Consider the following 14,031-nt stretch of genomic DNA (forward strand, 5'->3'; position numbering starts at 1 on the left):
AAAAATAAAATCAGAAAATGAGGTTTTTTCTAAAACATTAATTATTTGACTCTGCTTTCCTGGAAATTTGTATAATTTCTACTGTGCACTCTAAATGGGAACAATTTTTGGTGAATTTTCTGTGGAACGGAAACTCAGTTTTGTCCACTTTCAGTGGTGGAACTATAACAGGGGTGTTTCAGTGAAAAAACAACCAGCAGTTCAGTGCTGAACAAAACAACATTCAGCTGCCCAGAGCAGGTGTAGCTGCCCCATCCCTGGAAGTGGCAAGGACAACTTGGGCAGGACTTGGGGCAACCTGTGATAGTGGAAGGTGGGGAAGAATGGAGTGGGGAAGGGGTTTAGGGTCCCTTCCATAAAACCACTCCATGGTTTTATGGTTACCTTACACTTGTAGTGATTTTATTGAGCCATGGAAATGCTCATTTGGGGATGTAGCCATGTTTGTGTGGTACAAACACTGTCAGGATCAGCAGGCTTTTACAGCCACCAGAACATCCCTGTTGATCCAGACAGTGGCAGAGCTGCATTTTGCCATCATCTCTCTCCAGCAGAGCCAGGACTGATTTGTCCTTCCCTCTTTGAACCAGACTCGTGCAGTTGCCAACCACCTGCAGTGGAAATCTGGTGAGTCACCAGCACTTTGGGCCATCAGGAACTCTGAGCTGCAGAGCCCTCCTTTCTGCTGCATGCAGAAAAGCAAAGCAGCCAGTGGGCAACGCGTGCAGGTCCTGGTGCCAGTGCTGCTCCATCCAAGCTGCCTGGCTCATCCCAAGGGATAACATCATCCCTCCTCCCATGGCCAACTGCTTCTGCCTCAGAGATGCAGCCAAGATCCCACATCCCCCAACGTCTTTATCTCCTTAATTTCTTTTTGCTGTATGTAGACTTTAAATATGACTCTAATCCTTGTATTACTTTTATTTGCATCCCCTAAAAACCCTGCATTTTAATGACAAGTGTTCTTGCAGGGTCAGAGTTCTCAGCAGTGCTGCATCACACCTGGATTTGCTCATTCTGGTGTTCTACCCCTTGAATTCCTATTTAACATTTGCTGCTTCTTGCACCTCATGCGTGACTGACACCGGGAGTGACTAAGGGACCAGATCAATTATTGTGATTAAAATTGATCCTCATCGTTCTTGGTGTCACAGTTCACAAGCCAGCTCTCATGAGCTCACTTGGCTTGGGCCTGTAACCATTGCACATGGTGAGAATCTCATTGAGCAGAGGAAAATCATCACTACGTCAAAATTAAAGGATTTGATCATCACAGGAATAAGAATCAAGCTGTGTTTGTGGCCTTTATACCTAATGGCAAAGTCATATTTAGGTTTGGATGCATTTCAAAAATGACATTTTATAGTAAGAGCCACTCTTGGGAAGTTTATGCAATATGGGATCTCAGGTACCATGAAGAGAAAATGTACCTTTATTCCCTCTTGCAAAACATGAAGGGTATTCCTGTGGGCTTGGCTGAAAGGCATGAAGGAAATGCCAAATGTTTGTACCACACTGCACTGAAAAGCTCATTACATTTTACAAATCCTGGATTGGCCAATTCCTGCCTGTGAAAACACACAGGAAAGGGAAAAAAAGAGATTAAAAAGAACATGATGGAGGCAGAGTAAAAGAAACAGAAAAGCTGAGCTGAAACACCACAGGCAGAGAGGGAAAATTTTATTTAATGAATGTTTTCCACCTCATCACCTCCTTCCTGCCCTAAACACCATCACCACCTGTAAGTGCACTCATTAAACTGGCAAATCCATACACCTCCATCATGCCTGGAAACTCAATTCTGCTGAGTTTTCAGCCCTTTTATTTAATAATTCTGATTTTTTTTCATATTTTCAGTTTGCTTCTTCCCTAGCTCATCTTCTTATGCAGCTCACTTTGTCAGTTTTATTTCTCCAAAGTGCTACAGAGGGAGCAACATATAATTCACAACTCAATAAAATTTAAGGAAAAATAAATATTTGCTGCATCCATGATGAGGTGGAAGATGTGTAGGAGGGGAGGAGGCAGGAGGCAGACTTGAAATTGCTGCTTTTGGAAGAGATTTGAGAATTGAGTGTTGGTACCTTGGTGCAAAATGGCTGTGGCTCTAAAATGGATTTATCAAGAACTGAAATGAAAAATGTAGGAGGGAACTGTTCAGGAATCGTGTCTGTGCAAGGTGATTTTAGTCTTGATTTAGGTGATTTAGGTGATTTTAGTGAGCAGTACTGGACAGCCATGATTGTTTGAAGGTAAACCAATTTATTTACAATTTTATTGGCAGGAAAAAGCCACCAACAACACCTTCACCTTTGAAAACCTGAGATATAGCAAACTCCTCATTTTAGAGGCAGAAGGACTCTACCAAGAGATCAAGGATTAATCAACAGCTTTATTCCCTCCTACCCATTGGTGACTCAGGTGTCAAAAAACAGGATTCCAATGTCAAAGTTGTTCTTTTTCTCCTGGGTGAGAGAGGCTGGAGGGTCTGGGCACTGAGCTCCCATGAGCAAAGCCTCACTCTGCACCCAAAGCACAGCTCAGGGGGGACCCTCCTATGCTTCCAGCTGTTATTATAATGAAAATATTTCTACATTACTAAATTACATAAGTTTTATTGCAATCTGTGCCAACATCTTGGTGTGTGTCCACACCTGACCCACAGTAGGTAACATATTTAATTCAGGTTGCTTGGTAATGTGTTTCTTCCAAATTTGGAGTTTTTTTTAATAATGAAAAGTCAGTGATGATTGTCAGGAAAAAAACCCAAACAAATAAAATTTATTTTTTAACTCAGGTAGCTTTTTAAGGTATACCATCAGGATATTTCTTTAGCAGTCAAAAAGAGAGATTTCAGTTGGAATTTGTGAGCTAATGTCCTGAGCAGCTCTGAGGAAGCTGCAGCTCAGTGTGTTTCCTCCTGTGACACCTGTGTGACACTGATTGATGCTTCTCCAGGTTTAATTGAGGTAGAACATTGCATGCTCCTGTTTCTGAGCAGGTTTTGCTGCTTTGTTCTCTAACACTGTTGTGAGTAATTAGGCCAGGTTCAGTTCTCTTTGACAGCACTGAAATGAATCATTTTTTTCAGAGTAGATGATCACTCTAATACTTCCTATCTAATATCACTGCCACCTCCAAATCATGTCCTAATGAGAGAGTTCCAGGAATATTAGAGAAAAAAGAGGTGGATATTCAATGATCTAGAGTCTGCTTCTGACCCTGGAAAACCTTATTCATTTAAAGAACTATTACTCATGAGAATTACGGTGCAAGCTTCCAGGAGGCTGAACACAGGATGGTTGTCCAAGCAGGAACAGACTCTTTTAAACAGAGAACTATTAAATATGTTAAATATCTCCTACAGCCCTCCCAAGATGTGGTTTAAAACCATAGATAATAACACTTCTGTGAACTGGTGATACTGAGAATTATCAGATGCAGAAAATCTCATCTTTTCCCATCTCCTGGATAAAACGGTCCTTCCTGCAGACCTCTCCTATTACACACATGGAGTCTGTCACTGCTGTGGTGTCACCAGTTCAGTTTCAAAGCTTTCACAGCCAGGACTGATCTTTATCACTATAAATTCAGACTCCTGAGACACCAGCAAGAATAATTAGTTACTGGCTTTGCTCAAGTGTCTTCTGCCACACTCTTTGCAGTTCATTTGCTACAAGCACTCCTGCATTATTACCGTATCCACAACTCATACAGGCATTTCACCTGGGAAGAAGTGCCAGCACAGATGCATCACTCCTCTGGCAGGTTTTGTCTGAGATACCTCAGCAGAAAATATTGTTAAATATAGATCCTGGTGGCTGAGAGGCTGGACATGGCCCAGCCCAGAGCCCCCAAGTCCCGGGCTCATCCCAGTGTGGGCAGCAGCACAGGGGGATCCTGCCCTGCAGAGCTGCCTCCAGCTCTGGGTCCAGAAGGATGTGGAGCTGCTGGAGCCAGTCCAGAGGAGGCCACAAATGATTACAGGGGATGGGGCAGCTCTGATGTGGAGAAAAGCTGGGAGATCTGGGGTTGTCCACTGTGGAGAAGCTTTGGGGTGACTTAATTGTGGCCTCCCAGTACCCACTATTTATTTACAAGAGCCTGGAGAGAAGGGACAACTTGGGGATGGATTCAAACTGAAGGAGAGGAGAGCTGTCCAAAGGAGGAGACATGAAGATGCTGAAGTGCCTTGAAGAGCAGCTGAGGGCACTTGGTCTGTTCAGCTGGAGACTGAGGGGACACTCAGCGAAGTTACAACTCCATCATGAGGGAAAGCAGAGGGGCAGGTGCTGCTCTCTGTGGTGACAGGGACAGGAGCCAGGAAATGGCCGGAGCTGTGCCAGGGTCAGGCTGGAGCTCAGGGAAAGGTTCTGTCCCCAGAGGGTGTCGGGCACTGCCCAGGGCACAGCCCCAAGGCTGCCAGAGCTCCAGGAGGGTTTGGACAGCACTGTCAGGGATGCACAGGGTGGGATTGCTGAGGTGTCTGTGCAGGGCCAGAAGCAGGACGGATGATCCTTGTGGATCCCTTCCAATTCAGGATACTCTGTGATTTAGACTCTATATTAGGAGGAAACTCTTCCCTGTGAGGGTGGTGAGGCCCTGGAATAGATTTCGCAGATAAGCTCTGGCTCCCCCATCCCTGAAGCATCCAAAGCCAGGCTGGCTGAGATTTGGAGCACCCTAACCTAAGGCTCTGCTCCTGCCCTCAGCAGGGGAGGGCCGGGATGAGCTTCCCGGTCCCTCCCAGCCCGAAGCCGCAGGCGCGGCCCCGCCTCGGCTCGTCACGGGGCCGGAACCCGGAGCCGCCGGAGCCGCCGCCGCCCCGGGCCCAGCGCTGCCCCAGCCCGGTCCGGAGCCGCGCCGCTCCCCCCGGGGCCGCCAGCATGTCCAACATGGAGAGTATCCTCGGGTGGGACCGCGGGGGGACGGGAGCTGCCGGGCTGGGCCGGGCCGGGCCGGGCCGGGCTGGGGGAGGTGGCGAGCGAGGCCTCCCCGCCGGGAGGAGCCCCCGGGGCGCGGGGAGCGAGGGGGCGAATCCCCCTCATGGCGGCGGGGACCGAGGGGCAGCAGCGGGAGGGCTGGGTGTGACACTGGCAGCGGCTGAGATCGCTCAACCTCGGAATTCTCTTCTAAAGAGGAGAAAAGCGAGAAGCGATCTCATATTCCATACCAGTACCAAGGGGTGTCAGATGATGGTGCCAGGCTCTGCTCAGTGGTGCCCAGCACCAGGATGAGAAGCAGTGATCGTAAACTAAAAACCAAGAGTTCCACCTCAACACGAGGAAGAACTTATTTCCGTGGAGGGGGCAGAGCACTGGAACAGCTGCCATGGGGGTGTGGAGTCTCTGTCTGGGGAAATCCCAAAGCCTCCTGGACACGTTCCTGGGTCACCTGCTCCAGGTGTTTTCTGGGGCTTGGACTGGGTGATCTCCAGAGGTCCCTTGTAACCTCAGTTACTCCGTGATTCTGTGGTTTCACTGCCCTGAAGGGACAAGGAAATGGGTGGGAGGTTCGGTGTCTCTTCCCAAGCTGTGATGAGGCAGCCTGGGCTGGGAGTGAGGAGGAGGAGGAGGCAGGGATGTGGTGGTTGGAGGGACAGCCCAGTTCCTGAGGCAGAAAACACAGTTTATACTAAAAATAGTGTAGATGGGACAGCAGGGACAGCATACATGTGTGTAAACTAGAGTGATGTCAGCTGGGCTGTTCCCCAAACAGCCACTACGTCAGCTGTGCTTCCTGCTCTTGGAAAGAATTTACACGCAGAGCCCTGTGTGAGCCGACTGAAACTTTATTGCTGTATAAAACCATCTTAACACACAAGGGCAGAAAACTTACAGAGTGCAGAGGTCTCAGTGTGGATTGCCGTGGTCTCAGTGTGGTTGGAATGTGCAGGCATTGCTGGCATTGCCGGTTGTCCTGGTAGGGATTGTTGGGGCAGCTGACTGTGAGTCACAGACTGAGGTGGAAGTTGGGTCCCACTTGGTTTGTGGCACGTTGAGAAAGACACTTGAAGGGAGGAGCAGGAATGTGCTCCTCAGGAATGGGTGAGCTGGTTTAATGTCAGGTAAATTCCCTAGCTGAGTAACTGAGGAAGTTATTTCAAAATAAACTGCTCTGGTTTTGGATAACAAAAGACATTCCTAATGTCTCCAGGTTCCTGTCAGAGTAAGGGGAATGGCTGTTCTTTAAAGCAGAAAACTGCTCTGGAATAATTTATGTGCTTGAAATATTGAAGAAACCTCAAGTACTCATAATGCTTAACTTTGTGTTTCCACTTAATTGGTAATCATCTTAGAGCCTGCTGGGATCTTCCTCTTAGGATACCACAGGTAGCAGGAAAGAAACCTACAAAGCTTTTTACTTACATATTGTTTGAGAAGGACTGATATTATTTGGAAGCTTTCATCAACAGTATTTTAAGAAGGTGTTTTTGATTGTTATTTGTACAGCACACACTCTGTTCTCTGTCAGCAATAGTTTAATGCAGTCATTCCAAATCTCTCTGAAGGCTTGTCTTGCTCTTTTCTTGGAGCTTTCAGTTTAAGCAGTTGAACTTTTGTTTTTAAAGTTTCTCTTCCTGACTGGAGTACTCTCTACCCAAAAGTCAGATGACAGAGCTGTCGGGGAGTCTGGGATCACTCACATGACCCAGGGCTGGGAAGGAGCTGGAAGAACAATTTAAATCCAGAATCCTGCTGGGTTGTAGCTGGCCGTGGCCAGCTGAGCCAGTTTGCTGTTACACAGTTAATTTGTTGTGTCTTTCAGTGGTTTTGGGGTTTTTTTGGATGGGGAGGTTCCAGGCAGGTCAGGAAACCATTATTCATCATTTCACTTGGAGTCTCAGGCTTCTGGTGTGGGAGTGAAAGTAACCAGCAGAGAACCACTCTCAGCTTCTCTTGGGGGGTGTTTGGTGGTTGGATTTATCACTCTGAAATAGGTTTAGTCCCTTAACTTGCACTGCAGAACACCTGTTTAATTTGAAGTTTGCTGCAAAGGAGCTCAACAGAAACTCCAAAAAATGCGACAAAGAAGAAAAGGCTGAGAAAGCTAAAATTAAGAAGGTAAGTCTGAACCAAGTTTTTAAATCTGTTGCTTGCCTGTTAGGGCAGGAAGACCTCTGCTGTTGTTGTCATTTCCCTGGTGTGCATGCTAGTAATCATGTGGTCAATGTTTGTGATTTAAAATATATGACTATAAATATTGCTGTGTTTATTAATAAACAAGATAAATCCTCGTGGGTGGCTCATGGCATTTGCTGCCCTAGAAGATTGTCTTGTGTGTGCTTTGATAGAGACTGTTGTTCTCAGAGTTAAAACCACTTCATGTTTATCAGCTTGTATTACATGGGCTTGTGGAGAGGAGCTTCAAAACAGCTTTTGAGTCCTTGAAGCAGTGAAGAGAGAGGCTGAGTTGATTTGATGTGTTTTTTCCCATGAGATACAGCTGTACCACCTGTGCCTGTGTTTGTGTCTCGAGACTGAAACTGTTTTCAGGAACAGAAATTGTGTTTTTGTAGCTGTGCAAAACTGCCTATTTGAAGTGCATTCTTTCCAATGCCTTCCTTGGAAAGAAGTTGGGAGCTCTCATCTTGGAAATGTTTGTGATCTGTTGTGGGAGGAGGGAGGGATTTGTTTATTTTTTAATAGAAAAAGACACAGTGACTAATTAATGCTTCTTTCAAATCCAAAACAGACTACACAGACATCCTATGTACAGGAGCAGGGAAGGGTAAAAGGCTTTTCCTTTTGTCTCCCTCTTTGCCAAGGCCATCCAGAAGGGGAACATGGAGGTGGCGCGGATCCACGCCGAGAACGCCATCCGCCAGAAGAACCAGGCCATCAACTTCCTGCGCATGAGCGCCCGCGTGGACGCCGTGGCTGCCAGGGTCCAGACTGCCGTCACCATGGGCAAGGTGAGGCCTCCCCCTCCTGAGGGGCAAGGAGGAGACTTCTCGTCTTCTCTGCAGTGGCTTCATCCTGGCTGCAGTGAGCTGGGAGCTTTCACTTTTGGTTTTCGAGGCAGCCAAGAGTAAATCGGCTGCTGGAATTCCTCTGGCAGCTGCTTTTTGGGTTATTTCGTAAAGGTGCTTCTCCCCTTCAAAGTAAAGTCATGAGGTAGGAGTTGTGATTCCAACAGATAGTTGTTTAAGGTAAACTAACTTACTGCTCTTCACCTTGAAAGTTTATTGTGACCTGTGGATCCAATGCATCCCTTAACAGTGACAGGTCTCAAGTCTAGAGAAATGAATGCCATATAAAGCTCATTTTTAGTGAATTTTGCCTCAGAATGTGTATTTCAAGTGGCTGAGTTAATTTCTAGAGCTGGATATGGTAGGAGCTGTTTAAAATATGACATTCCAGATGGCAATAGGATGTTGCCTCCTATTTGGTACTGTCAAAGCTCTGTGAACAGAGATAAGAGAGCTGGGTAGGAAATATCAGAATCCCAGAATAATTTGGGTTGGAAGGGACCTTAAAGCCCATCCAGTGCCACCTCCTGCCTTAGGCAGGGACACCTTCCCCTATCCCAGGCTGCTCCAAGCCCTGTCCAGTCTGGCCTTGGAGGCTTCCAGGGATCCAGGGGCAGCCACAGCTTCTCTGGGAAATCCATTCCAGGGCCTCCCCACCCTCACAGGGAAGGATTTGTTCCTAAACTGCTCTTTTTTCCTTGTAATAATTTCCTTCTCCTTGTTTCAGGTTACAAAGTCAATGGCAGGGGTGGTGAAGTCCATGGATGCCACCTTGAAGAGCATGAACTTGGAAAAGGTAAATAGACTTAATTTTCTTGGAGCTGACATCAAAAGCAGAAGGGACAAGTTTTAAAAAGGGAAATTCAATCAAGAGTTTTCCAGTTGAGAGGTATTTTTTCTTTTATCTGAAGATAAGTGATTTGATTAATATTTTTCATAGATATCTGCACTAATGGACAAATTTGAGCATCAGTTTGAGACACTGGATGTTCAGACACAACAGATGGAAGACACAATGAGCAACACTACAACATTGACAACGCCACAAGTAAGAATGATAAAATATGTGTTGGCAAGGTGATCTTAAATTATGTGTCTAAAGTGTTCATTAACACCACTTGAAACACTCAGGTATATGTTTGGGGATTTTTACTGGTAAGTTTAATTCTGTAGAAACACTATTTACAAGCCAGAATTCAATTAATGTAATTTTAACTGCCGAGCATCTCTGCAGCTTATTTTTGAGTCCATATCTTTTAGTGTTTAAGCACAAAATTATTCTGCCAAAGGCATTTATCTTTAAATCAGTTTTGTTAAAATAATTCCTGTTCTCTGAAAATCTAACAAGAGGTTGTCAGAAACTCCAAATGCAGCAATCTATTTTGTTTTCCTTTAGAACCAAGTGGACATGCTCCTGCAGGAAATGGCAGATGAAGCGGGGTAGGTGAAATTTCTATTTCTTTAGAACAAATCTTGATTCCCACAGCCCTTGCTGATTATATCGAAGGTCAAGTACCCTTGTGTTATAAGCTGTCTCTTGGAAGCAGAGAAAAAACACAATTTTCCTTTTACCTCTGGACATACATGACTTGTCCTGGTAGTGAGTCAGAATTACTCACCAGCATGTGTAACTCTGGAGTGTTCAGGGGGTGCTGTCTCATTGTTCCTGTGCTTCCCCCTTGATCCACGCATGCCTGACTTGGTGTTTGCTCTGTTTTCTCCTCTTAGCCTTGATCTGAACATGGAACTACCTCAAGGACAGACAGGTTCAGTTTCTACAAGTGTGGCCTCAGCAGAACAGGTAAATGTTGGATTTCAGTGAGGTCAATGTTTTCTGGAGAAATGGGATGTGAGAATCAATGCTTCCCTCAGTGAAAACAAAATGTTAAATTCTATTTCAGCTCTTCCAAGGAAACTGTGTGGTTAAAAGTCTTGCTGTCAAAGTAATTTTAACAATGCATTTGTTGGATGTTAAAGGGAAGGGGCCTTAAAACTCATCCAGTGCCACCCCTGCCATGGGCAGGGACACCTTCCACTATTCCAGGTTGCTCCAAACCCCATCCAGCCTGGCCTTGGACACTCCCAGGGATGGGGCAGTCACAGCTGCTCTGGGCACTCTGTGCCAGGCCCTCCCCACCTCCCAGGGAAGGATTTCAGCCCCCTTGTCCTATCAAATATTCCCCATTCTTTGAAAGAATTCTTTCTCTGCTTAATTTTGTGTTCTGAAACTCCTCCCTCCCAGCCATGCTTGAGGTCTTAAGCAAATCTTGTTAAGCCATGAGAGAATTTCTCATCAGCTGGACACGAGGTGGCAAAAGCTGCTTTTCCTGTTGCTGATGGTTGGTTTTCCCTTTTTGTTTCCCAACTGTGCAGGATGAGCTGTCACAGAGACTGGCCCGCCTCCGTGATCAAGTGTAACTGAGCAGAGCTGCAGTTCTCTGGACCTGCTTCCAAATTCCCTGTCTGGAACTAACCCTGCACTACACTTGAGGTGTAAAACAGTTCAGCTTAGGTGTTTGAATACTTGTAATATAGGGTACTTCACTCCCAGCTTGCTACTCTTTCTAAAATACATTAAGTGACCCAAAAATACCAGCTCTGATGTCCTTTTCTGTACATTTGGAAGTTGATCTATTTTTTGCAAGCTTTTTTCACAAATTCAAGTTGATGTTCTAAGTCAGCTACTAATGGTGGTATATTCTAGTTCCAAGCAAAGCAGAGTGTCAGTGAGATATATTTTAAATTATGAAGTGATTTTTTTAAATTATGAGAACTGTTTCTGGTTGGAGAACTGATGTATCAGCTCAGATGATTGTTGCAGATCATTTTCCTACAGAGCCAAACTCCTGGAACACGCAAGGATGGACAGCGTGGACCTCCTGGAAAATGCACTTGTTGAAACAAATAAGTGGACTTTGAGTTTTTTAGTCTTTAAAATTTAGGATAAATGTGCTGAAATTAACAGTTTAGTTCAAAAATGAGTTACCAAAAGCTGATTTCATATAACTGGGGACTTGTATGGTGGCATCACTTCAGCACAGGAGGAATAAAATATATTTTTGGACTCTTTGCCAGGTCTGTTGCTCTCTGCAGATAACATCCCATTGTTTTTAATATTCTGGTTGTATGGAGGAGCTAATTTTAGCAATCCCTTTATATTTCTGCATAGTAAGAGAGTCTGGCTGCTCTCAGTAGCTTCAAACTCTTGTTGCAGTTGTAAAATAAGAAATGATTGTAGAAATTTGTACCTGAGACCACTTGTGATGTGTTGTGATAAACAGTGACGTTCAAATTCTCTTCCTGATTTTTTTTGGTCTCATTTTTATTTTTTGTCTTTGTAGGGGTGAGGGAAGGTGTGGAGCACCAGGCTTGGAATGGTTCTGAATTGCCTGGTGTTCAGGGCCACTTGGGTTTTCCAGTGTTAGGGAATTGTTTAAGGAAAAAGAAAAAACTCACTTTTTTTATTCAAGCAGGATTTTTTCAGTGAAAATGTGCAAAAATGATAAAAGGTTTCAGAGCAGTTTCAGATGTTCTTTTGAATGTGTTACCCAGCTCACTCTGAGGGTTGAGCAGGATGTTATGTACTGAAGTAATCAAGGTTACTGTAAAAATAAAGTGAGGAAAATCAGATAGACAAAACAACCTGAAATGTTGTGGGATTCTCTCATGCTGGCAGCTGAACTAAAACCATGAGTTTAAAATGGGATCTTTTCACTTGTTAGAAAGAAGGTGACATTTAAAATAAATGTAAATACCTTGAGTGTTCCTCCTGTAAACAGGAGAAGTTAGAAGGTGTTTAAAAACCACATATTGACAGCTGTAGCCTGGCTATGATTCCTTCAAATGATTAATAAATCATCCTGGAAAGGGACTTTTCCCTTCATTTTCTTCCCTGGCTGCTTCTGAAGATTGTAACCATGGTCATGGTGTATCTATGCAACCCAGTTACCCAGCTGGGGTGACTGTGTGTGTGCCTTTGCCTTGCTGGACTTCCTTCAGCTTTTTAATATTCTGTTACTTCATATCATGAGGGTGCTGGAAGCTTCCTGCTGTGGAATCACTCCACACCAGAGTTTACTCAGAGCTGGCCATGAACTGCTGAGGGTTCAGTGTCTGAAAGCAGACAGCTCCAGCTCCTGTGTCTGGCTTCTCTAATGTTAAAAATGATGCTGCTGTTAGGCTGGTTTGGGCCATTCTGGAATTAGTTGAGGGTCAGACAGCAATTCAGAGCTCCCACATGGTTGATTTTCCCAGTCTGTTGCCTTGCTGTGAGCCTTGGAGGGATTTAAAAATAGACTGGGAGTGAGACTGCTGCAACAGGAAGGTTAAATAAGCTTCATTATTTTATTGATTGTTGTGGAGTTTTGATCTTATCCCAGGCTGGTGAACTGCAGAACCAGCACAGATTTCCAGTGTTGTCCCTTGAAAGGAATTAACAAATACAAACATTTGACTGACATAATTAAGGTTATGTCTGGGGGACTGTGGTGCTAAAGGCTTAGGCAGAAATAGGTGTTTGAGACAGGGAATTTTTGCCCTGTGTTCTCCACTCCAGGAGCTGCTGTGTATTTCAGCCATGCCAGGGTTTGGGGCTGGCAGCTCCTGTGTACAGAGCTCCTGCCCTCTCCTGGGGAAATGCTTTCACTCATGGCTGGGAGCTGCATCCAGAAAGGTTGAAGTTATATTTTAAATACATACATTTTTTCATAGCATTTGGAAATGCTTAAAGCTGGAAGTTACTCTTAAAGCAATATTTGAGTTTCATTCTTCCTCCCTTCAGGCTCCCCAAAACATTTCTCTTCCCTGAGCAGCTCTGGCTCCTCACTGCAACCTTGTTTTGTCTCTGTAAGTTGACTGTTTGTAAAGTTCATTTCATGTTAAATCACGTGTTTGTGCTTTTCTGGAACCAGCTAAAATTTCAATATTTCTGCTGATGAGCAGGCGCATCTAAAGTGAAACATTGCTTGAAATGTTGCTGGATGGTTTTGCTCAGCATTTTTATCCTCTGTTTCTAAATCTGCTGGTTTGTGGTAGCTTTGTCTTCATTAGAATTCTAAAACAAAGCCATGCAAAGCTTCAGATGAAAGGAGAGGGAAGCAAAACAAAAACAAAAACTTTAATGTCATGGTTGCAACAGGATAAAACTTAGCGAGTTGCCTTTGTGGAGATCCTTGGAGCCAAAAAATAGTGAATTTTTGTTAATCAGCAGTTGTGTATAGACATAAATTCTGAAGCTGGTGCCATGTATAGAGAGGAGAATAATTTTTGTAGCTCTGGTTGAAAACTTGGAAAACTGCTTTACTTGTATGGGACAGTTTGTAAATGTAACTGCAGGTGGAAAATAAAATTGTACAGACAACTCTTTCTGGGTGTGTGTGCAGGTTGTGTGGCTGCTACAGGTTTCTCTACATGGATGGACAAGCACATGGGATGTCTTTCCTGTGGGAAGCCATCCCGAAAATTGAATCTTTATGGGGGGAAAACAAGAAGAAAATAAAGTGGGTACTACTGAGAGAGATTTGGGACAACTGGGGAGTAATTAATATTAAGTATAACAACATAAACTCTATTTTATGAGGTGTTTAAAAATGTTTAGTCTGATATGGAGAGAGCCCCGCGCTTAAACATCTCTGAGGGTTTTCTGTCCTTACACACAGAACAAGGGACCACTGGAAAAACTGGCAAGGAGATGGTGTGGGTTTGAGTGTGGTATTGGGTTTGGCTTTCCCACACCTAAAAATCTTCAATTTTAACATTTCTGTTCAGTCGTTCAAGAGCCAGCAGAGGGCACCTGAGGCTTTGCTTTTGTGGATCCCGCAGAAATGGCTGGCTGGAGCAGCTAAAGGAAAGCTGCTTGGTTCGGGGAGCAGAGTCTCCCGTGGAACCTTTGTTTGGGCAGTATCCACCCGCTGTAGGACGTGCCTGTGCCGGGGCTTTGATCCCAAAATCCAGCTGGGCAGCACATCCACAGGGCCATCAGCTGAATGGGGTCAGTCTGCACTAAATACTCTTAAACATCCTTTGCTGCCTTAGTTCTCTGAGATCTGTTAGAAGGGAGG

The 14,031-nt window shown here is 44.8% G+C and overlaps 1 protein-coding gene across 1 annotated transcript; it reads left to right on the forward strand.

Moving 5' to 3' along the window:
• The first annotated feature begins 4,718 nt into the window (after window positions 1-4,718).
• On the forward strand, window positions 4,719-13,331 carry CHMP1B (charged multivesicular body protein 1B). The gene is made up of 8 exons (XM_059482794.1): window positions 4,719-4,902; window positions 6,967-7,064; window positions 7,769-7,915; window positions 8,700-8,768; window positions 8,913-9,020; window positions 9,369-9,412; window positions 9,701-9,773; window positions 10,346-13,331. Exons 1-8 carry the CDS (start codon window positions 4,728-4,730, stop codon window positions 10,388-10,390), a joined length of 759 nt encoding a protein of 252 aa, XP_059338777.1. The 5' UTR covers window positions 4,719-4,727; the 3' UTR covers window positions 10,391-13,331.
• The last annotated feature ends 700 nt before the right edge of the window (window positions 13,332-14,031 follow it).

Source organism: Ammospiza nelsoni, chromosome 15 (genome assembly GCF_027579445.1).
Source record: "Ammospiza nelsoni isolate bAmmNel1 chromosome 15, bAmmNel1.pri, whole genome shotgun sequence".
Classification (NCBI taxonomy): Eukaryota; Metazoa; Chordata; class Aves; order Passeriformes; family Passerellidae; genus Ammospiza; species Ammospiza nelsoni.

Coding starts and splice junctions, on each gene's coding strand:
- CHMP1B (XM_059482794.1), top strand. CDS start 4,728: ATGAGCTTCCCGGTCCCTCCCAGCCCGAAGCCGCAGGCGCGGCCCCGC. Junction 4,903..6,966: donor CAGCATGTCCAACATGGAGA/GTATCCTCGGGT, acceptor CTTGCACTGCAG/AACACCTGTTTAATTTGAAG. Junction 9,774..10,345: donor GTGTGGCCTCAGCAGAACAG/GTAAATGTTGGA, acceptor CCAACTGTGCAG/GATGAGCTGTCACAGAGACT.